Source organism: Podarcis muralis, chromosome 17 (assembly GCF_964188315.1).
Source record: "Podarcis muralis chromosome 17, rPodMur119.hap1.1, whole genome shotgun sequence".
Classification (NCBI taxonomy): Eukaryota; Metazoa; Chordata; class Lepidosauria; order Squamata; family Lacertidae; genus Podarcis; species Podarcis muralis.
The window spans coordinates 32,672,851-32,696,773 of NC_135671.1; the positions used below are offsets into that span (position 1 = coordinate 32,672,851).

Consider the following 23,923-nt stretch of genomic DNA (forward strand, 5'->3'; position numbering starts at 1 on the left):
GATGGGCAAGGATCCAGGAGACAGGTGGTCGGTTTCACTTGTCCAAGCAGCCTGTCCACATCCTCGGAGGTAACAGATTGGAATTGATCCCATGTAACAGGACCAGACAGAACTCTAGCACTCTCCCACCCTGGCCCTGCTCCCACGGTGGAGTCTACCTCCTTCTGAATCTGAGCGACTTTATCTGCAAAAAACTTTGCAAAAGCATTGCAGGAGATCTTGGGGTCCCTACCAGGCCCCGGTGGTGCAGGTGGTTCCGATAGATTGCGAACTACCTGAAAAAGTCTCCTGCTGCTGTTTTCTGCAGATGCAATGGAGGCGGTGAAGAAGGCCCTCTTCGCTGTCGCCATTGCCACTTGGTAGGCTCGACGTTGAGCTCTAGCCCGTGTCCGGTCTGATTCAGAATGAGTTTTCCGCCACCGGCGCTCTAGCCGTCTCAACGATTGTTTCATCACCCTCAGCTCCGGGGAAAACCATGCAATCGGAGAGGGCGCTTCGGAGCCAGACAGTCAATAGCCCTGGTTAACTCCGCATTCCAGCGGGCCACCAGGGAATCAGCTGAAAGGCCATCAACTTGGGATAAAACATCCCCTACCACTCTCTGGAAGCCAATTGGATCCATTAAGTGGCGGGGGCGGACCATCCGAATCGGTCCCACCTCCCTGCAGAGTTCATTGGGGCAGGAATGTGTTTAAGTAAAGGGACCCCTGACCATTAGGTCCAGTCGTGGCTGACTCTGAGGTTGCGACGCTCATCTCGCTTTATTGGCCGAGGGAGCCGGCGTACAGCTTCCGGGTCATGTGGCCAGCATGACTAAGCCGCTTCTGGCGAACCAGAGCAGCGCACGGAAACTCCGTTTACCTTCCCGCCAGAGCAGTACCTATTTATCTACTTGCACTTTGACGTGCTTTCGAACTGCTAGGTTGGCAGGAGGAATGTGTTTAGGGGTGCCAAATAATAATAATAAGAAGCAGGCAAGCCAAGGGGTGCACCCCACAATGTCTTGCAATACAGCAATGGTGCTGGGGCTCAATATCCATCGTCACGTTGCTCTGGGATGACCCAACATCCTCTGCAACATTGACACACAGCTGGAAGCGGCAGGTGCTGTTTGAGCATCTCCTCCCACCTGGAGCCCTTGTGGTTCCAGCATGCTGTACCTAACATGCTGCTCCCATTTGGCGGGGGGCGGGGGCGGGAATCACCCTGGCTGCCATACGTGTTTTCCTGGACATTTTGCCATTCGTATGGCAGCCCTAGCTGTACCCAGTTGAGGCCAGTCTGTGTATGCATGTCTGGTTTGTAGACATTCCAGGTACTTTTAGGAGAATAAGTGTTTGTTGATATATTATTATAATAATTTTAATAATAATATTTTTTTATTTACACCCCGCCCATCTGGCTGAGTTTCCCCAGCCACTCTGGGTGGCTCCCAGTCGAGTGTTAAAAACAATACAGCATTAAATATTAAAAACTTCCCTAAACAGGGCTGCCTTCAGATGTCTTTTAAAAATAGAATAGCTGCTTATTTCCTTGACATCTGATGGGAGGGTGTTCCACAGGGCAGACGCCACTACCGAAAAGGCCCTCTGTCTGGTTCCCTGTAACCTCACTTCTCGCAATGAGGGAACCGCCAGAAGGCGGGCTGAACAATGGGGGTGGAGACGCTCCTTCAGGTATACAGGATAGATATTTATTGTTCTGGTAAGATGGACACAGTTTCTCCTTTCTGCTGTAGCAGATCCTGTCCATCCAAAGGTGCATTTCATATCAGGATGATGAATTTCTGGACCCAGCAGCCTCACTTTCTTGCCACACCTGCAAACCAGCAAACCAGCTTCTTCAGAACTTGAGAAGCCCAGGAATTCCCAGCCTGGAGCTTCTAAAACATGGGTAGGCAAACTAAGGCTCAGGGGGCTGGATCCGGCCCAAACGCCTTCTCAATCCGGCCCATGGACGGTCTGGGAATCAGCATGTTTTTACATGAGTAGAATGTGCGTTTTTATTTAAAATGCATCTGTGGGTTATTTGTGGGGCATAGGAATTCATTTATTATTATTTTTTCAAAATATAGTCCTGTCCCCCACAAGGTCTGAGGGACAGTGGACCAGGCCCCTTCTGAAAAAGTTTGCTGACCCCTGTTCTAAACCCATCAAGTAACTGGGAAGTGGAGAATGTTGGTTCTCTCCTCTTGTTTTCAGCTCTTTACTACTGTAATTCATTGATGCAATTTGTGTTGGTTCTCATCTCCCACTAGCTGCACCTGGCAACTCAGTGTGGGTGTCCTCATTAGCATCTCCCTGGCCATCTATTATGACTGATAAACTTCTTCTAGCAAATGCCATCTTCTACTAGCTCTAGAAACAGCAGCTGATCATCAGTGCTCATTACAATTTTATGAGGAACGGCTAAGGGAGCTGGGCATGTTTAGCCTGGAGAAGAGGAGGTTAAGGGGTGATATGATAGCCATGTTCAAATATATAAAAGGATGTCATATAGAGGAGAGAGAAAGGTTGTTTTCTGCTGCTCCAGAGAAGCGGACATGGAGCAATGGATCCAAACTACAAGAAAGAAGATTCCACCTAAACATTAGGAAGAACTTCCTGACAGTAAGAGCTGTTCGACAGTGGAATTTGCTGCCAAGGAGTGTGGTGGAGTCTCCTTCTTTGGAGGTCTTTAAGCAGAGGCTTGACAACCATATGTCAGGTGTGCTCTGATGGTGTTTCCTGCTTGGCAGGGGGTTGGACTCGATGGCCCTTGTGGTCTATTCCAACTCTATGACTCTATGACAATGCACAGAGCAACATATATGTACTTATACATAGAATAGATATAGACATACAGTTGTACCTCCATTTATGTAACCCTCTGGTTACGTAAATTTCGGGGTGCATGAGCAGCAAACCCAGAAGTATTTTACTGGGTTTCACCGCACGCGCATGCGCAGAAGCGGTGCTTAGGTTGCGGAAACCTCGGTATCCGACTGGACCTCAAGAATGGATCCCGTCCGGGCTGAACTTCACTGCATGTAATGCTTTGAAGGAAAATGTAATGAAAATGATATACAGATGGTACATGACCCCAGTTAAATTGGCCAAAATATACCATTCGTCTGATAATAAATGTTGGAAATGTAAGAAAAATGAAGGAACATTCTTTCACCTCTGGTGGACTTGCCCTAGAGTGAAGGCCTTCTGGGAGATGATTTATAATGAGTTGAAAAAGGTGTTTAAGTATACCTTTACCAAGAAACCAGAGGCCTTCCTCTTGGGCATTGTTGGCCAGAATGTGTTAAAGAAGGACAGAACATTTTTCATGTATGCAACAACGGCAGCAAGGATACTGATCGCCAAGAATTGGAAAACTCAAGATTTACCCACTCTGGAAGAATGGCAGAGGCAGCTGATGGACTATATGCAACTAGCTGAGATGATTGGCAGAATCCGAGACCTGGGAGAAGAGAGGGTTGAAGAAGACTGGAAGAAATTTAAGACTTATTTACAAAAGTACTGTAACTTGGCTGAATGTTGACAGGGATGCCAGAGCAGAAATAACTGTCTATCACTAAATTAGATTTAAGTTCAACTATACTTCAATGATTGAATTTAAGATTACGAACAAAAAGATAATTTGCTTGGAAATAATTCTATAACGATGTAAGTGGGTGCGGGAGGTGTGAGGGAGTCCAAAAGTAGTAATGAAAGGATGCTAAATAACTAATGTTGTTTTATTAAATATGCTTTTGTATTGGAAAACCTTAATAAAAACATAATTAAAAAAAAAAAAAGAATGGATCCCGTCCGCAACCGGAGGTACCACTGTAGATACATGCACACACAGTGATATGCTGTACCAGCGTAATTCTGGCGGTCAACAAAAGAGGTTTAAAGACTCTCTCAAGGCAACTCTTTAAAAATGTAGTATAAACACCGACAACTGGGAAACACTGGCCTGCTAGTGCTCCAGTTAGAGAACAGCCTTTACCAAAGTTGTCATGGGCTTTGAAGACACTCAAACTCAGGATGAAAGGGAGAAACATGCTAAGAGGAAGGCACGTTTGGCAAACCCTCACCGTGATCAACTCCCACCCAGAAACCTATGTCCCCACTGTGGAAGGACGTGTGGATCCAGAATTGGCCTCCACAGTCACTTATGGACTCACTGTTAAAACTGTGTTCATGGAAGACAATCTTACTCAGCTACGAGTGATCGCCAAAGAAGAAGAAGAGAAGAAAGAAGAAGATATAAAGATATATTCATGCGTGTGCACACAGTGATATACAAGCAGCAATTAAACCATTGAGACAAATGGGGTGGTATTCAGTGTTAATTCATTCGCTTCAAGGGGTCTACTCTGGATAAAACTTAGTTGATTACTAAGTTGATGGGTAATCAAGAAGCTGGTCTACGCAATACTGGGATGCAAGGAAGCAGAGCTGCACCGGTGATTTATTTCTATGTCTCTTGCACCCAAACTGCTGCAGAAGATTGTGGGTTCTGTGTACGTTGCATTGAATGCTGCAGATTTATTTAAGAAATATCAGACTGCATGCCTGTTTCCCTGTTTATATGTAGAGAAATAAAAGTTGCCCTCTGACAGTAGATGCGCGTGACACTTTTTGAGCATCTTCAAAGCCCATGGCACTCTTGCTCCCGGCTCAATTTGGGTCGTGGGGGTGGTGTCAGCGGTTCCCCCAGTTGATGCGTCAGGCGTCCCCGGTCTCCCCTTGGCAGTGGCAGTCTCAGCAGTTGGCGCTGGCTGGCTTTAGGAGCTGTTTGCTGCTGTGGTGCCTGCCATTTTGCCTCGCCGGAAGTCCCCATACAATGTGTCTTGTGCCATTGAACCAAACATGCAACAATCATTCCCTACTAATAAATCTACAACACTTAAAATATAAATCCGGGGACAATAAATGAAATTCGGGGACATTCCGGGGACGGATTTTGTCCAGGGACATATTTGTGAATCCGGGGACTGTCCCCGGGAAACAGGGCATCTGGTAACCATAGTCTGAAGGCAATCCCGTATAGGGAAGCTTTTTAACATTTAATGTTTAATTATGCTTTTATATATGTTGGAGGCCGCCCAGAGTGGCTGGGGCAACCCACTAAGATGTGTGGGGTATAAATAGTAAAATTATCATTATGGAATGGAACGTCCCTATTTTCATTGGGGGAATGTTGGAGGGTTGAAATGACTTCAGAGGGAAGGGTGGCTTTGACTGGGAAAATGGCACTGGAAAAAAGGTTAAACACCCCTGTTGTTGTTTAGTCGTTTAGTCGTGTCCGACTCTTCGTGACCCCATGGACCAGAGCACGCCAGGCACTGCTGTCTTCCACTGCCTCCCACAGTTTGGTCAAACTAATGGTTGTAGCTTCGAGAACACTGTCCAACCATCTCGTCCTCTGTCGTCCCCTTCTCTCTGTGCCCTCCATCCTTCCCAACATCAGGGTCTTTTCCAGGGAGTCTTCTCTTCTCATGAGGTGGCCAAAGTATTGGAGCCTCAGCTTCACGATCTGTCCTTCCAGTGAGCACTCAGGGCTGATTTCCTTCAGAATGAAGAGGTTTGATCTTCTTGCAGTCCATGGGACTCTCAAGAGCAGGGGTCAGCAACCTTTTTCAGCCATGGGCCAGTCCACCATCCCTCAGACCATGTGGTGGGCTCGACTGTATTTTGAAGGGGGGGGGAATGAACGAATTCCTATGCCCCACAAATAACCCAGAGATGCATTTTAAACAAAAGGACACATTCTACTCATGTAAAAACATGCTGATTCCTGGACCGTCTGCGGGCCAGATTGGGAAGGTGATTGGGCCGTATCCAGCCCACAGGTCTTTGGTTGCCTACCCCTGCTCAAGAGTCTTCTCCAGCACCATAATTCAGAAGCATCACTTCTTCGGCGATCAGCCTTCTTTGTGGTCCAGCTCTCACTTCCATACATCACTATTGGGAAAACACCCCTATTCAGATCCAATTCCCCATCTCAGGTTGTAGCTTTTTAACATTTAAAAACAAAACTGGGAGGAGACCCAGTGTCTGATCTGCTACAGCACATCTGTTGTGGCTCTCAGCTGCTGTATTTTGGGATCTGGGGTATATGTGTATATGGGGGAAGAATCGCCCTCCTCCCCAATATTTTAGCCTTATTCAGACTTCAGAGCCAGCTGTCACTGTCATTCATCTTTCTGAATGTAGTCCATTGGGAACCTCAGCTGTGAAAGCGGCAGTGAATTGAACCAGACTTGAGCAAGAGCTGGATTTCAATGAGATCAATAAATATTCCTGGTGGATTGCGCCCTGCAACAGCACCCAAGGGACAGGTAACCATTAGGCACAGTTTTTTGAGGGAAAATTGAGGGTGAATGATATGTCCCCAAAAAACATTTGCTGCATCCCTAGTTGGTACTAAAAGACAAATGAGTGAGTGTGCAGCTGCTGTGAAAAAGGCAAATTCCCTGCTGAGGATCATCAGGAAAGTTGCTGAAAATAAAAATAGCAATGTCATAATGCTGTTATGATGCACAGGTGCACATAATGCACAGGTGGCGCTGTGGGTTAAACCACAGAGCCTAGGACTTGCTGATCAGAAGGTCTGCGGTTCGAATCCCTGCGACGGGGTGAGCTCCCGTTGCTCGGTCCCTGCTCCTGCCAACCTAGCAGTTCGAAAGCACGTCAAAGTGCAAGTAGATAAATAGGTACCACTCTGGCGGGAAGGTAAACGGCGTTTCCGTGTGCTGCTCTGGTTCGCCAGAAGCGGCTTAGTCATGCTGGCCACATGACCCGGAAGCTGTACCTTGGCTCCCTCGGCCAATAAAGCGAGATGAGCGCCGCAACCCCAGAGTCGGTCACAACTGGACCTAATGGTCAGGGGTCCCTTTACCTTTACCTAATGCTGTTATACAAATCTACTGTGCAGCCCACCCATACTTAAAACACTGTGTACAGTCCTGGTCACACCTCAGTAAGGTGAGGTAGACCTGGAAAAGGGCAACCAAAATGACTGGGTGTATCAACTTCCCTATGGGACTTTTTAGCTTAGAAAAGTGGTGAGTAATGGGGAGACACAATACAGGTGTATAAAATTATATATGGCTTGAAGAAATTGGATCTCCCTTGTAAAACTAGGGGTTATCCAATAAAGCTGAATTGTGGAATAGCCAGGAAAGATAAACACACAGGAAAGATTAACCCTCGGTAGTTGCGCCCGCCCTGTGGAACGCCCTCCCATCACATGTCAAGGTAATAAGCAATTATCTGGCTTTTAGAAGACATCTGAAGGCAGCCCTGTATAGGGAAGTTTTTTTTAAAAAAATGTTTTTGATAATTTTAATTAAATTTCAATTTTGTAATTCCAAATAAACAACATCTTGTGGAGGGCCATTTCCCCCCTTCAGCCAAGGAATAAATTTTTGTGTGTGGAAAGACTGATCCAGCGGTCCCCTTTTCTCTGAATCTGAAAGTTAAGAAATCACAGGGAGATGGCAAATAGGAGAAGATAGCAGCAGGGGTGGCAGACACCCCTGATTTCAAGGGATAGATTTGAACCCTCAGTTCACAGCATCACCTTTCCACAGAATATAAGCCTCTGCATGAAGTATTCTCAATTTTGGCAACTTGATGAGGGAACAAAACTCCACAGTCCTTTGCTTTAGCCAACTAACAAAATACATAAATGAATAATGTTACTGGCAGAGCAAAGTGTGTCCACTCAGACTTCCACCAGCAATTGGTCTTCATAAAAATATACAATGATAAAATGCAGTGTCACATCAGAATTAATTTTTAAGTGACTTTAAAGGAAGCAAGAAAAGGGAAATTACTTCAGTAGTAAGAAACAACGGTGGATCGTGTCAGTCAGCAATGACAATAGGCAGTGGGGGATATTTGCCTGGCAGCTGCAGTTCAAGGTGACTTTGTATGGTGACAAAGCCCCGTGAGATAAAAGGCCAAATCTCTATGCTGTGTGTCACAAGGCTGCAAAGCATTGGGAAACACTGAATAAGTAGTTTTTTTCCAATCTCTGATTCAGTATCATCCGCATCAGCAGGTGGAAAGGGGAATCTGTGAGTCAAGGCAGAGAACTATAGCTAAATTTAAGGTGCCATTGAGGTGTGATTTATTTTTGTTGTTAAAGAATAGCTGGGCGTAGCATGGTTCTCCAGATCTACTGCGTAGTCCACACTTACTGCCTTTCTGTTGCAGCTCTGCGATTGGTTTAACGTGATTTCCTAATTCTCACAATGCTGCTGAACCAGAAGAGGAGACTTTTAAGCACATAGGAATGTAGTAAGAGCTCTGTTGGGTCAGGCCGACCCAATCCAGCATTCTGTTGCCAAGAGCAGGGCACCCAGAGATTCCCCAGAGGTCCACAAGCAGCACAAGAAAACAATATATTCTCCATGTTGCATACCTTCCAACATGTGATGCGGGTGGTGCTGTGGTCTAAACCACTGAGTCTCTTGGGCTTGCCGATCGGAAAGTCGGCACTTCAAATCCCCACAATAAAGTGAGCTCCCATTGCTCTGTCCCAGCTCCTGCCAGCCTAGCAGTTCGAAAGCACACAAGTGCAAGCAGATAAATAGGTACTGTTGCGGCGGGAAGGTAAACGGCCTTTCCACATGCTCTGGTTTCCGTCCCAGTGTTCCATTGCGCCAGAAGCAGTTTAGTCATGCTGGCCACATGACTTGGAAAGCTGTCTGTGGACAAATGCCGGCTCCCTCGGCCTGAAAGTGAAATGAGTACCACAACCCCATAGTCACCTTTGACTGGACCTAACCATCCAGGGGTCCTTTACCTTTACCTTTATATTTTTACCCTCCAACATTTTACAGATGAAAATACAGTGGTACCTCAGGTTACAGATGCTTCAGGTTACAGACTCCACTAACCCAGAAATAGTACCTCAGGTTAAGAACTTTGCTTCAGGATGAGAACAGAAATTGTGCGGCGGCGGCAGGAGGCCCCATTAGCTAAAGTGGTACCTCAGGTTAAGAACAGTTTCAGGTTAAGAACGGACATCCAGAACGAATTAAGTTCTTAACCCGAGGTACCAATATAGGAACATTTCTCACTGCTCCCCCACAACTGTCTCTCTCCAACCCCCACATTTTTGTGTCCCCCCCACAGACCATTTCCTATCAGAAGGAGGGCGAGTGCCACCACCAGCACAACAACAGGACACATCACACACACCCTCCACTGTCCTGAGAAAACCCCTTAATCCAGATTTTATTTTCTGCTATTCTTTGATAGATTTACAGAAAGAAAAATACACACCAATAAATAAATTATAGAAAGCGGCAAGATTTTATTTTTTTTAATCAAAACTCCTTGTGCTCCACTCTTCTTCCCCTTTCTTCCCATCCAGGGCGGCCCTGCCCTCTGCCTGCCCCTCAGAGCTGGGGTGTCAGGGCTGGGCCTTGGTGGCCACAGCCTCTCCTCCTTTCCAGCAGCTGCTATGAGCTGCCCAAGGGAGGAGGCCAGCTGCAGTGGCCATGGAGAGACCATGGAGAGGCAACAGGATTCTTCCTCACAGCCATCACTGCTGCCGCCATCACACAGGACAAGTGCTGGCTCACCCACCTCACTGAACTCGGTAGTTGTGGTGCTGGTGGCGGAAATAGGGACAGTCCGAAACCAAATCAGAAGCTTTCATAGTTCTGGGACTGTCCCTGGAAAATCAGGACTCTTGGAGGGTATGGTGTTTGGTACCGCAGTCGCCATTTTGGTATCATGCCGCTGGTGATAGATCCATCTTCTGTGACTTTGTTTAATCTCTTTTTTAAAGCCACTGATTGCCACATCTTGTGACACTGAATTACATGCATCGTGTAAAGAACTTTCTTTTGACTGTACCAAATCTGCTGCTACAACATTTCATTAAAGGTAAAGGGACCCCTGACCATTAGGTCCAGTCGTGACCGACTCTGGGGTTGCGGTGCTCATCTTGCTTTATTGGCCGAGGGAGCCGGGTACAGCTTCTGGGTCATGTGGCCAGTATGACTAAGCCGATTCTGGCAAACCAGAGCAGCGCACGGAAACGCTGTTTACCTTCCCACCGGAGCGGTACCTATTTATCTACTTGCACTTTGATGTGCTTTCGAACTGCTAGGTTGGCAGGAGCAACGGGAGCTCACCTTGTCGCAGGGATTCGAACCGCCAACCTTCTGATCGGCAAGTCCTAGGCTCTGTGGTTTAACCCACAGCCTCACCTGCGTCCCAGAGAGACCTTTCACTCTCCATCTTCTCCAAACCATGCATTGCTTGATGAATCTCCATAATGTCACCTCTTTGATTCATTTTTCTAAACTAAAAAAGCTCCCATTCCTTTTGTTGAAACCTGCAAAGCAGGAAAACTTTCCATAAGGCAGGTGTTGGGCCTCTTGTGCTTGTGAGTATGAAAGTCTGTTCACAAACAGATGGGAAATAAAGCATTGAATGACTTGGGGGAATATTTGCATGTTATAGCACGAGGCCTAACACCCTGTAGTTTTGAAACCACAGAGAAACTCAGAACCAATGTTGCATGGGGGACAAAACATAGAATTACTGAGTTGGAGGGTCACCTTTTCCAACCCCCTACAATGTAAGAATCAACACTACTGGACTTCAATCTCTTTTCAAATTACCATATTTTTTGCTCTATAAGACTCACTTTTTCCCTCCTAAAAAGTAAGGGGAAATGTGTGTGCGTCTTATGGAGCAAATGCAGGCTGCGCAGCGATCCCTCTTGCTGTTCTGGCTTCTGAGATTCAGAAATATTTTTTTCTTGTTTTCCTCCTCCAAAAACTAGGTGCGTCGTGTGGTCTGGTGCATCTAATAGAGCGAAAAATACGGTAAGTGTTTAGCTGTATATGATTTTTATGCATGCCCTCAGTGAATGCCTTAGGCCTCAGTTCCTCTGTCTGTAAAATGGAAATTACTGTGACTCAGTTTGAGGAGGACAAATAAAACAGCACTTTATCAACCTCCATAAAGTAGGTCTCAAGGGGAGGGTGCTAAGTTTTTACAAGTGAGAGACTGGGTATTGGTTAAAATGGGGGGGGGGGGAGTGTGGCAAGAGATTGGCTATCAAGTTCCACTTTAAAAGTGTGGCAAACTATAGAAAGTCACAAAGTATTTTGCATGCTAAGAATGCTTTATAAATCAATAAGCAACAGTAAATCATTCTGGGTGCTTCTGATCCCAGAAACTTTCACAGCAGTTGGAAGAGGAGGGGTGATGGAATCTGGCAGATGCACGGAAGGCTATTGAGTTTGTAAAAGGAAATCCCAGCAACTCGTGGAGTTTAAATGTAAGCCCAGCAGTAAGCACCACAATATTTTAACAAGACTATATTTCACTGTTTATTAATTCTTGTATCAATTACTGTGAGAGTTTATCCTACGGTAATGTTACAAGGAAAGAGAAGTCAAAAGTTTGCAAAAGAATTCTAGGCTGTCTATTTGTTTGCTGAGGGTTTTTTTCTTTCTCGTTCCTTTAGCAAGTGCACAATCAACGACAGTGGTGTACAGGGCCATCTTAACCGTTGGTGCTAGGGGTGCACGGCACCCGGGCGCCGGGCTCTCAGGGGCACCAGGCCGAGAGTCCAGGGCCGAGCTTTGGAGTCCAGGGAAGAGCTGCTGACAGTCAAGCAGAGCAGAACCTGTTGGAGCACCGTGGGTTTTTCTGCTGCGGGCAGCTCAGAGCTCCGACGGGCTCTGCTCCACTTAGCTGTCGGCTCTTGCCCCAGCTGCATGGCGGCTGACTGTTTCAGCGCCGCGCCCGGAGCGCCGTGTAACGTTGTGGGTGCTGTGCGATGCATCCTGTTGCATGCGCCGAGCTGCGGGTTCCATTGCTGGCTTTTCCGCTGTCAGCACACACTCCCAGCGCCGCCCAACGCGGGGTGCCAGCGCAGAACGACGGGGAATGCAAGCAGCAGCAGAGGAAATGTCTCTGGATGGGATCCACCACGTGCTGACAGCGCCAACGGCAGCAACAAATCCCCTTGGTTGGCGCTGTGAGTCCCACAACCGTTCTAAAGGTAAACAACTTTGGGGGTTATCTCCCCCAGAAAAGGTTGACAACTCCGGGCAACCTAGGGGTGCCGGGCGTATCTTTGCACCCCGGCGCTGCATATGCTTAAGATGGCCTTGGTGGTGTATCATGGGTTGCCAGTGATCAGGGTAAGGAAGGTTGACATACAACTCCCAACACCCCCAAACCACCACCACTTAGCCCTGGGACCAGCAGCCGGGCGTGGGGGAGCACAGATAGACATATGCACTCCACCCACCTGGCAGAAGCAACACTGCTCCCCAAAGCCCGGCAGTGAAGGTTGTGCAGCCCAGGAGGAGAGGCACGAGAACTAGCAGAGGGTGCAGTAGGCCCCTGTGGTCTCCCCACCTCCTCTCCTCTCCCCCCAAAGGAAGCAGAGTCATGTCCACCCCATCTGGAAACAGTTCCTATCAGGGCTGGGCGGCGTTGGCAGCAATGTTGGTGGGGAAGGGTCTTTTTCAGCAGGGAGAGAGAAACTGATGCGCTCCCCCCCCCCCCCCAAAAAAAAATGTGCCCAGGGTAATTGCCCTTCTTGCCCACACACACTATGCGACTGATCAATGATCTCCTGAAACACATAAAGTCCCTTCTGCTAGAGAGCAATACTAGCAGCCTCAGACAACATTTTGCCCATCATTCACACCCCTCTAGCATCACTTCCCGCAGTAATGATCCCTCTCCCTTTCATGGTCCACATTGGATAGGGTCGCCTTCAACACAAGACGTACCAACAGTGGAGGAATGGCAGCCAAGGATTTGCTGAATTGATTAGGTAAATGGGAATACAAAAAGGGGAGGCGGGTGGAAGTCAAGGAAACTAGTAAATGAAGCAAAAGGCATAAAAATGGATCTATTTTTTTCCATTTTTTTTCTTTTCTTTTAATTATGTGTTTTTACTTTTTCGATTATTGTATTTTTCTTTTCTGTATTTTTATTTTTTTCTTTGTAAACTCTTCTCTATTTTTTGTAAAATCTCAATAAATATCTTATTAAAAAAAAAAAAAACAACAGTGGAGGAATGGCAGATGAAGATGATGGACTTTTTGGAGCTAGCCAACCTGACCAGAAGAATCCGTGACCAGGAGGAGGAGGAGCACCAGGAAGAATGGAAGAATTTCAAAGACTATTTATCCAAATATGCTAAGATAAATTATATAGAAATACTTGCAAAATAGCAGATAGGCTAAGGATTTAAATATGTGAAATTATAAAACAGCATGTTTAAGTTAAGATAAAAAGAGATAAAGATGTTAAGAGGATTAAGTAAATTTTATGAGATATTATCTTGGAAAACCGTTCCAATGATATATAATGAAATTCAGTCAAGGGAATTTGAGGAAGTCATTTAACAATGATATTAAGATTGGACCAAGTTCAGTTATGATTTATGTTTGTTTGTTTGTTTAAAATTGTTTAATAGAAAAAAAATTGGGGGGAAGGAAAGGGCCGCCTTCAACCCATGGATTGGTCTCTGGCCCACCTACAGTGACGACATGGGTCATGCATTCTCCAAAACCAGGAGAATCCTTGATTTCAGTGCAAGGGTCACAAAGAAGGAGGAGGATAAATTATGAGATCTTTGAAAGCTGTTGCTGCGGCTGCTGCTGCTGCAACAGGGCAGCTTTATTTGAACGGGTTTGGCAAAGGACCTCAAGTCTCTTGCAGCCGTGTCAAAGCCTGAGGTCACTCCAGAAGCACAAGCTGGGAATCGGGGACCTCAAAGGAAGTGAGGGATGGGACAAAAAGCTCTAGGGTTCTTTAATAAGATTTGCTAACAGGTAGACCCCAGCTTCAGGAATAGATGTTGTGTGAAGGTTAGAAGCCATCAAGGCAGATTCCCAGTCAGCAAGAACTTGGGAAACCATGATTGTCCAGACACAACCCAGTCTGCTGTGGCAGATGGTTATCCTTGAATCCATAGTGGGATGGGGAGGCCCCAGAAGGATTTCTCCCAACGCCCACCAGTGAGTTTTAAAAGCCAAAGCACAGCTGGAAACAGCTGCCCCACCTGATGTTTATGCCAAATCTGACAACCTTGAGGCCCAGCTGAACTGCTTAGGCCAAAAACTGTCCTGTCACACATATATCAGGAAGAAATTGGAAGAGCTGAGCTGCTCTGCTAGCTTTTTCACATCCGTGTCAAGAGACTGGGAACTGGTAGGAAGATGTGACTGAGATATTCTGGGGGGGGGGGGGGGAATCCTTTATTTATTATAATTTAATGAAGAAGGGTTTATTAAACTTGGGGAGAGTCCTGCTCCCCTGCTGCACACTGCTAAATATTCTTTCTTGTCTCTCGATAACATCTCAAAATCTGCTCATCCTTGAAATGCCACCATTGTCTGTACCGGTTTGGTGGCTTCAGCAAATCAGTAAGTTGCTCAGTCAAATGTTTCCTTCCCATGCCTGATTTCTGAACAGTACAGTGGTACCTCGGGTTAAGAACTTAATTCATTCTGGAGGTGCGTTCTTAACCTGAAACTGTTCTTACCCCGTCGGCACACGATTTCTGTTCTCATCCTCATGTAAACCTGAGGTACTATTTCTGGGTTAGCAGAGTCTGTAACCTGAAGCATCTGTAACCTGAGATACCACTGCACATATACAGTGGTACCTCGGGTTAAGAACTTAATTCGTTCTGGAGGTCCGATTTTAACCTGAAACTGTTCTTAACCTGAGACACCACTTTAGCTAATGGGGCCTCCCACTGCTGCCGCACCACCACTGCACGATTTCTGTTCTCATCCTAAAGCAAAGTTCTTAACCCGAGGTACTATTTCTGGGTTAGTGAGTCTGTAACCTGGAGTGTCTGTAGCCTGAAGCGTCTGTAACCCGAGGTACCACTGTAGTTTCATTCTTGTCTGTTTAGATTCTTCGAGTTTATAGAGACAGGTCTGTTTAGCAGCTGCCACTGCTCTGGAAAAAAAAGTACAAAGCTGAACTTTTCTTGTTTCGTGCCGATAGTTTGCAAACGCTCTTTGCGAAAAGAAAAGGGAAAGGAGCAATTCCAGCTAGCAGAGCAACATGTGAGACTCAAAAGCCAAAGAAGATGACAAAGCAAAGGGAACTGGGGCAGAAAGGGTCAGGGAGGCCTGGCCAAACAGCGATGTGCTGCCCTCTGGATGACTGGACTGTTTTTCTAGCTTGTTCCTTCTGGGTTTTGATGCATGAAAAGGAAAGTGAGTGGCGCAGAGGCTTTGCTTGGGAAAGATGCTAGAAGGGAGGGAGTGGAAGGGAGATGCAGAGGAGAAAGAGCCACACAGAAGCGTAAGGTTGAAAAAGGGGACAGAACTAATGAGTAAAAGAGGCAGGAGGTTGCACTACCACTGGGGAGGGAGAGCTGTGGGCAGGCGATGCTTTGCCAGTCGGATCCATCAACTCTTCCCCTCTTTTCACATGCTCAGAAGTGACAAGGGCTTCTGTAAATATTTAAAACATCCATCAGGGAATTGAGTCAGCAGAAGAACTGGATGCCCCCCAAGCCCCCCAAGGTGGAAAAAATGACACCATCATTTCTTAATACCAACAGGCTGACATCAGCATCCCTGGCAGGTGGCGATTGGCCATGCTGCCTGGCCAATGGAAGGACTCCCCCTTGGGCAGAAGGAGGGGGAGAGCCGGAGAGCCAAGAGTTTTTAAAAGTTGCAGGGAAAGCAGCGCAGAGGCAGACACGCCGTGCACCAAGAAGGCACCAAAACACACAGAGAGAGCAAACCGCGCAGAGGGCAGCACGTGTGCAACATGTCTGCGACACACTTCATCAGGGGCCCAGCCTATGGCATGTCAGCTGAAGTCAAGAATAAGGTAAGGACATCTACAATGCCTGGTTTGGAGCAGCGTGTGTGTGTGTCCTAGCACTGAGAGTTGTGAGGTTCTTCATAATCTAATGGAGTGGGACTTTTGCCTGTTGCATTACAAATCTAATAACATCAGCACTGCGCAGGACAGCAGGGCATTTTGTTTCATGGCACCTACTCACTCAGAGGAGGGAATAGGGAGGATGTGACTATATGTCCGGGTAGGAAGGCAAAGGTAAGGAGGAAAACCACGCAAAGCTTTAGGAAACAGGCTATGGGAGGTTTTGGAATGGACTAGCAGAAACGGACACCTAAATCGCTTTTAAGATGGCAACTCTGTTTTGTTTCTGTTCTCGGGATTTTTTGTTTGATGAGGTCTGTTGTCTTTTCTTTAATCCCCCCAAATGGACATGGGGTGCGGGGGAGAAACAAACGCTCTGAAACAACGGTAATAAGTAATTAATTACAGGCTCTAAGCAAGCTCAAATGATGACCTCTGGGACAATCCTGTTACCTGCAGAGGGTGAGATAAGTACCACAGATGATGAGCAATGGAGATCCATCAATTGCCAGGATGAACAATTCAGGCATCAAAGAACCTCTCTTTCGTGTAGCACATTTCAAGCCTTCAAAGTGCTTCACCCTCCCTCAGACTCTGCAGTCCTTGCAACAGCCCTGCTTACTAGGGCAGTACAATATTCCCCACGCTGAAGATGGAGGTGTTGAGGCAAGGAGAACAGCTGTTTGCCTATGGCTGCCTACTGTGTTTGGGACTGAAAGTGAGATTTGAACCAGCCACAGCCCTACTCGCATTCTTAGCTGCTCCACTGCCTTCTTAAAGAACAGATGGGCTAGCTAGCTGTGGGGAACCTTTGGTCCTCCAGATGTTACTGAACTCCAGCTCCCATCATCCCTGGCCTTTGGGCATGCTTGTTGGGGCTGATGGGAGTTGTAGTTCAGCAAACATCTAGAGGGGCAAAGTTTCACACACCTGTGAAAGTGCGTGAAAGAAAGAAAGTGTGTGTGAAAGAAAGAGATCAGGACAGCTAAGATCAGCATAATTAACAACCTTAGATCATGGTTGTTTTTTCCCCTATGAGGAAGATCACTGTTCTACCCATTTTACAGATATGAAAGTGTTGGTAAGATAAAGGCATTCACAGTCAAAGGGGAATTTTTCACACGAAGGTTTTGAGTCTCTCTCATGCCTGGTTGTTCTTCACACAGAAGAGAAGCACTTGTAACCTGAGTTTTTGCTGCTACATGTCTGTTTGGAAACAAGTCCCATTGAATTAAATGAGATCTGTTTCCAGGTAAATGGACATAGGATTGTAGCCTACGTTTCACATCTGAAAATGCCCACTCCAATCAGTGGCGTAGCGTGGGTTGTCAGCACCCGGGGCAAGGCAAGTAATTTGCGCCCCCTAACCCGTGGATTTGCACCCCCTAACCTGTGGATTTGCGCCCCCTAACCCATGGATTTGCCCTAACCCCAGATGTTGCGCCCAGTGCGGCCTGCCCCCCCTGCACCCCCCACGCTACGCCACTGACTCCAATCCCCTGGTCTGGCACCATCTAAACCACTCATGACAAAAGCCTATCACAGCAGCCATGCTGGGAAGAACTTACCGGAACACCTTCTCCAGAGGTCCCTCTTTACCAATGACAGTTTCTAGATTTTGGAATCTGCCTTTGGCAAAACACTTTTTCCATTTTCTCTCCTTGTGGGGTGGGTGGGAGCAAAACAGAGTGGGACTTAATCCAAAATAAAGAAATGAAATTGTGAAAAATTAACAACCATATTGTAAAACATACTGAAGTTAAAATACTAAAGCAGATTAAAATCACCTCAGCTTTCTAAGCACCAGGGGAGGCTTGTCTAAACAAGAGTGTTTTTAGCAGGTGCTGAAAACTGTACAGTGGTACCTCAGGTTAAGTACTTAATTCGTTCTGGAGGTCTGTTCTTAACCTGAAGCACCACTTTAGCTAATGGGGCCTCCTGCTGCCGCCGCGCCGCCGGAGCACAATTTCTGTTCTCATCCTGAAGCAAAGTTCTTAATCCAAGGTACTATTTCTGGGTTAGCGGAGTCTATAACCTGAAGCGTATGTAACCTGAAGCGTATGTAACCTGAGGTACCACTGTACAGTGAAGATCCCTGCTTGATCTGAATAGGCAGGGGGTTCCAAACTGCCGCACTAAATGCCCGAGTCCTTACAAATGCGGAAAATGGGTATTATGTGGCCCCTTCAGTAGTGCCAATTCATATGACAAAAGAGAGGTTTTTATGGCTGGTTTACTTTGGGCTTGTGATGCCTGCTGCTCCTCACCCTTAATGTATCTTTAAGGCCCCTTCCCCACAAATATTCTGTCTGAGGGCCTGGATCAGACCAGTTAATGCTTGGGGAGGGGATTCTCTTCCAACCATGGCATCCTGCGTGTTTTAGGCATGTCAGAGACCAGGAGGTTCACCCTGAGACAAGCGGTTCTGCCATACTGTGAGCTGACCAGCAGGTGGTCACAGAGCTATTATTATTATTATTATTATTATTATTATTATTATTATTATTATTTAGCCATCCATCGGATGGAGTTTCCCCAGCCACTCTGGACGGCTTCCAGCAAAATATTAAAAACACAACAAAACATCTATCCTTAGAAACTTCCCTATACAGAGCTGTCTTTAGATGTCTTCTAAAAGTTGTGCAGTTATTCATCTCCTTGACAACTACTGGGAGGGTGTTCCACAGGGTGGGAGCCACTACCAAGAAGGCCCTCTGCCTGGTTCCCTGAAACTTTGCTTCTTGCGGTGAGGGAACTGCCAGAAGGACCACGGAGCTGGACCTCAGTGTCCAGGCTGAAAGATGGGAACGGAGACGCTCCTCAAGGTATAGACTTGAGGTGTGTTAGCCGTCAGGAGAATGACTGTTCTCCAGAGGCACCAAGAGGCAGCCACTTCAGGTGACAGGCCTAGGGTACCACTAAGGGGGACAGAATGGGGAACAGGCCATGTTGGGCCACTGCTTTCATTGGGTGCTTTAACTGTGGTTTTTAAAGAAAGTCATGGGAACATGTTTGATTAAAAGAGGGAAACTGGGAATGGGGCTTGTGGGTTTTGTGAGGGCCCCCCACCCGTTCTTCATAATTCAAGCTCTGCATGAGGCACAATCCAGCAGGAGGTTCTCCTGTGTAAGGTTAGCAAAACTGAATGCACACAGCGTCTGTTCATTTTAAGAAAGCTTATGCAGAAGCACTTTCCACTGGATTGTGCCCCTGCCCCATGTTAATCAGTGGGGAGGGGGGTGCCATTCAGATTTTACATTTCAGTCACTGAAATGCTATGAGTTAGAAAGTATGGACCCTGTTACTCTGAAAGATTAACTCAGGAAGTCAAGGCATTGGCTGGAAAAGGAGAAGAGGATAACTGTACAGTGGTACCTCAGGTTACATACGCTTCAGGTTACATATGCTTCAGGTTACAGACTCCGCTAACCCAGAAATAGTACCTCAGGTTAAGAACTTTGCTTCAGGATAAGAGCAGAAATCGGGCTCCGGCAGCGCAGCGGCAGCAGGAGGCCCCATTAGCTAAAGTGGTGCTTCAGGTTAAGAACAGTTTCAGGTTACGAACGGACGTCCGGAACGAATTAAGTACTTAACCTGAGGTACCACTGTATTGCAACATGGCCATCCTTTTCTTACACATGCAATGGACCATCATTCACAATGGCACTCGCACCTGACACTTTGGAGCAATGTTTTCCCATAAGGAGGGTGGTTTGGGTGGGAAAGGAGTAGGGTTGAATGTGGAGTTTGTTATTCCATGTTATTTTTAAAAAATCAATAAAATACATTTAAAAACAGAATGCCTCTCTAGCAGAGGCAGCTGTGTCATGGCTTGGCAAGGATTGTACTACCTGCTAATCTGTGAAGTAGGTTGGCTCTCTGCTCACCACAAGCCTTTCAATATCCTACAGCTTTAGGGGTGGTACTTTATGTATGGAATCTTCCTTTTACTCCCATAAGCTTAGCTCGTTTCTTGTTTCTGGCTGTGTTAAAGACCATCAGTCTCAGGGCCAGGCCAGATTTACAACAGGGAATTTTTAAGGGGCACCCGTCCGTGCGATACAAATGGTGCCTTTGCAAGTTTGAGGCGCTGTTTTGTGACTCAAGAATGGCCTCCTAGCACCCTCCTAGTTTGCATGCAAAGGATTCCAGGTTCAGACCCTGGCGTCTCCAGGTAGGGCTGTGAAAGACTCCTGTCTGAAACTGCAGGATCGCTGCCGGTGGTGAGCTAGATGGATGGAGCTTCATATTTTCCTGAACTGTCTGGGGCTAAGCCCCGATTGACTAGAGAATACAAACCTTCCTACCCATTCACTTTTTCTCCTTGCACCCTCCATCTTCCAGGGCTCACCAGAGCACTGGCTCCAGCAAAAGGCCGGTCTCTCTCCCCCCCCCCCTTCCCTCCACAGCTAAATTCTTCAGCTACCGTCTTGGACTGCACTTTGCACTCTGCCGCAGAAGTCTGGGCAGCAACAGACTCACCATATATGGTCAGTTTTGGGGTTTCTTCGTAGGCTGGTTCTATATAAGGCATAGTTTGGCAGGGTGTGCATCTGGCGAGCAGCAGGATGTCTGCCCCGAGACCCCAGGTGAGGGAGACCACCACCACTGCCATAAACACGCACCCCCAACAAACACATTCCTCAGGCAGAGGGATCTCCTCCACAGCCCTCAGAATCGAAAGTTCTTTTGGAACAGTGAGGATTGTGATACAAGATCAAACTTCCCTGCAGGATGGGAGTTACCTGTTAAGGAGAAGTTGGGAGACAGGCTGTCCAGGATTTGGCAGGCAAGCTCCTGCAAACCATCAGCGGTTTCCTACAAAAGATAGAGTTACAGTTCCTCTGTCCTAGCACTGTCCACAACAGAGAGAGCCACAGTTCTTCAAATATTAGGGAGGGGACTCAGTTACCATTTGCTGGAAAGCCATGGATGAGAAAACAAAGCTCTTGATTGTTGGGAAGTAAGCATTTCAGCACAGTACCTCCCTCTAGTGAGACAATTGACATCCTAAGCATGTTTTGTGCATCTTCCAGCTGATATGGGGAGTCTGCAAACAAAGTTTTGAGTTGCACAGAACTCTTCCAGCAGAATGGTGACCACTGGTGAGCTGCAGAGAGCAAACTTGGTTACAAAAGCAAGTATTTTTAGTTTTCCTCCAACTTAAATAGAAACTCTTGCAGTATGGGTGGGAACTAGATGTGGGGAAAATAAATCTAGTTTTGTACACAAGATGGGGGGGGGGGACACCTGGCTTGCCACTAGTACAAGTGAAAAGGATCTAGGGGTCTTGGTAGACCACAAAGCTTAGCATGAGTCAACAGTGTGATGCAGCAGCACAAAAAGCTATTTCTATTCTAGGCTGCATCAACAGACGTATAGTGTCCAGAGCAAGGGAAATAATAGTACCTTTCTATTCCACCTTTGGTGGCGCTGTGGGTTAAACCACAGAGCCTAGGATTTGCCGATCAGAAGGTCAGCAGTTCAAATCCCCGCGACGGGGTGAGCTCCCGTTGCTCGGTCCCTGCTCCTGCCAACCTAGCAGTTTGAAAGCACGTCAAAGTGCAAGTAGATAAATAGGTACCGCTCCATTGGGAAGGTAAATGGTGTTTCCGTGCGCTGCTCTGGTATGCCAGAAGCGGCTTGGTCATGCTGGCCACATGACCCAGAAGCTGTACACCGGCTCCCTCGGCCAATAAAGTGAGATGAGCGCCGCAACCCCAGAGTCAGCCACGACTGGACCTAATGGTCAGGGGTCCTTTATTCCGCCTTTGTCAGACCATATCTGGAGTGCTAAGTACAGTTCTGGGCGCCACAGTTTAAGAAGGATATTGACAAGCTGGAATGTGTGCAGAGAAGGGTGACCAAGATGATCAAGGGTCTGGAAGCCAAGCCTTATGAGGAATGGTTGAGGGAGTTGGGTATGTTTAGCCTAGAAAAGAAGAGACTGAGAGGAAAGGCTAGGACCTGAACAAAGTGAGTAGCCTTCCCAGTAGGACATCAGACAGGGGATCCTCGTGATTCTTATTTTAGGGGTCCAATTGGTGATTGCAATGCACAGAGAGCACCTGTGTTGGAATGTGAGCATAGGATTGCTTGGGAGTACACAGTAGTTCTGGTGCTCAGGTGGAAAGCAAGAGACCTCTATCTGCCAAGGAGGTAAGAGTTGTACCCACATTCCTCCCTTAAGGAGATAGGGAAGAATGTTTCCTTTTGCATAGAGAGACGCCATAGGAAGCTGCTCTTCAAACCGGAGGGCCAGAACAAGGTGATGTCTTTACAACCAGTGTGAAGAACCCAGTATCATTGGAAAAAACATTAGATTAATGACATGCTAAGAAAGTTAGAATAAGGGTTCTACCCTGGCCAAACTGGCAACCTAAAATGGGACATATTTACTGAGGAACTTCCAGTTCCAGAAAGAAGCCCCAAGCATAGCCTGGAATTTGTTAGGGGGCAGGGAGCTACTGGCATAAACTTCATGGAGTGGCGTTAATTCATAATACAACCGCAGATTGGAATCCCTGTCTTCTGTCCAACCAGACCCAATTCACTAGAAGCACAAAACTTACATACCTTCTTTGCCCATATTGCAAGCTCATATTGCCTGCTCTCATACCCTCATGTCCTCATAACACAATACACCCATTTAACTGAATGTCGTGTGTCCCTGGGAAACACAAGGCTTGAGAGCTACCATGGCACCCTGTCTGGGAAGCACGGAGAAACTTTTTCCAATGCAAAATTCACATTGCTCTGGGCATGACAAACTACAGCTATTTGCTTGTTTCCGTGAAGCTGTGCACAGAGATTGTCCCATCCTGCTTTGCCTTCTTGTGTTGGAAGCAGAGATTAACACACAGAGTAATCCGTGACAGTGGATTCCTGTAAAGACAGTGTCCCATGAACATCATATGGTAGCTTCAGATTTCTAAGCACAAAGGAGCCAGAAAGCTGCACAAGCTTTTGTTTTCACTTCCTCAAATGCAGCTTCACAAGCACCAAGGTTACAAACTAGTCCATTACTTTTCATACTCTTTTAAATGTGTGTGTGTGTGTTTGACAGAAAGCAAATATGGTTTCCGCAGGGAGGGTACTGGATTCGACCCAGAATGCCTCAGGTCCCAATCCTTACTCTGCTATGAAGTTTATTACTGAGTGACCTTGAACTAGTCAGTCGGTTTCTCTCAGCCTAACCCACCTCACAGGGTTGTTGTAAAGATAAAATAGGGAATAGGGATAAAATAGGGAAACCACATGCAGTAATTTTCCAGATACAAATATGACAAATGCCTTCAAATGCAACTTTTTAAAAAGGGTATTTTTTTTTGCTAGAGTTTTAGTCATAAGAAAACGGGAAACTAGAATAGCACGCTTGCATCTTGCAAAGAGATTCTTAACTGCCATATAGAATTAAACATGCAAATTACTGTTCTGTGTTATGCTATATATATACAGTGGTACCTCGGGTTAAGTACTTAATTCGTTCCGGAGTTCCGTACTTAACCTGAAACTGTTCTTAACCTGAAGCACCACTTTAGCTAATGGGGCCTCCTGCTGCCGCCGTGCCACCGGAGCACAATTTCTGTTCTCATCCTGAAGCAAAGTTCTTAACCTGAAGCACTATTTCTGGGTTAGCGGAGTCTGTAACCTGAAGCGTATGTAACCTGAAGCGTATGTAACCCGAGGTACCACTGTACTGTTCTGGGTGATATGTACTACAGCTGTCAGCTCATATTTAGGCAGCCTTTCTGGTAAGCTTTCTGTGGTCCCAAATAAAAAAATTCTCAGTGTTCCCTCTGAAATCCATAACAGTAGATAATAAGCGACGACACATCCACAAGGGAATGTGGGGAGAAAGGGATGAAAAGACAAGCGGAAAAAAGGACAAATGAGGAGACGACACAAAAGGCCCTGCACTCTTGCATCTTATGCTTAGCTCTCACTGAAGTGGTAAAAATCCAGCAACTGCTGTAATGAAGGCTGATCAAGGCAAATTCTGATTGCAAATTAATGCAAGTACTTCC

The 23,923-nt window shown here is 46.6% G+C and overlaps 1 protein-coding gene across 1 annotated transcript in view; it reads left to right on the forward strand.

The window, feature by feature from the left end:
* Positions 1–15,683: 15,683 nt before the first annotated feature.
* Positions 15,684–23,923, forward strand: part of CNN1 (calponin 1) — a 37,522-nt gene continuing 29,282 nt past the window's right edge. The window contains exon 1 of the mRNA XM_028711685.2: positions 15,684–15,842. Coding sequence (XP_028567518.1) covers positions 15,780–15,842 — 63 coding nt within the window. The 5' untranslated portion in view covers positions 15,684–15,779. The remainder of the gene's footprint in view (positions 15,843–23,923) is intronic.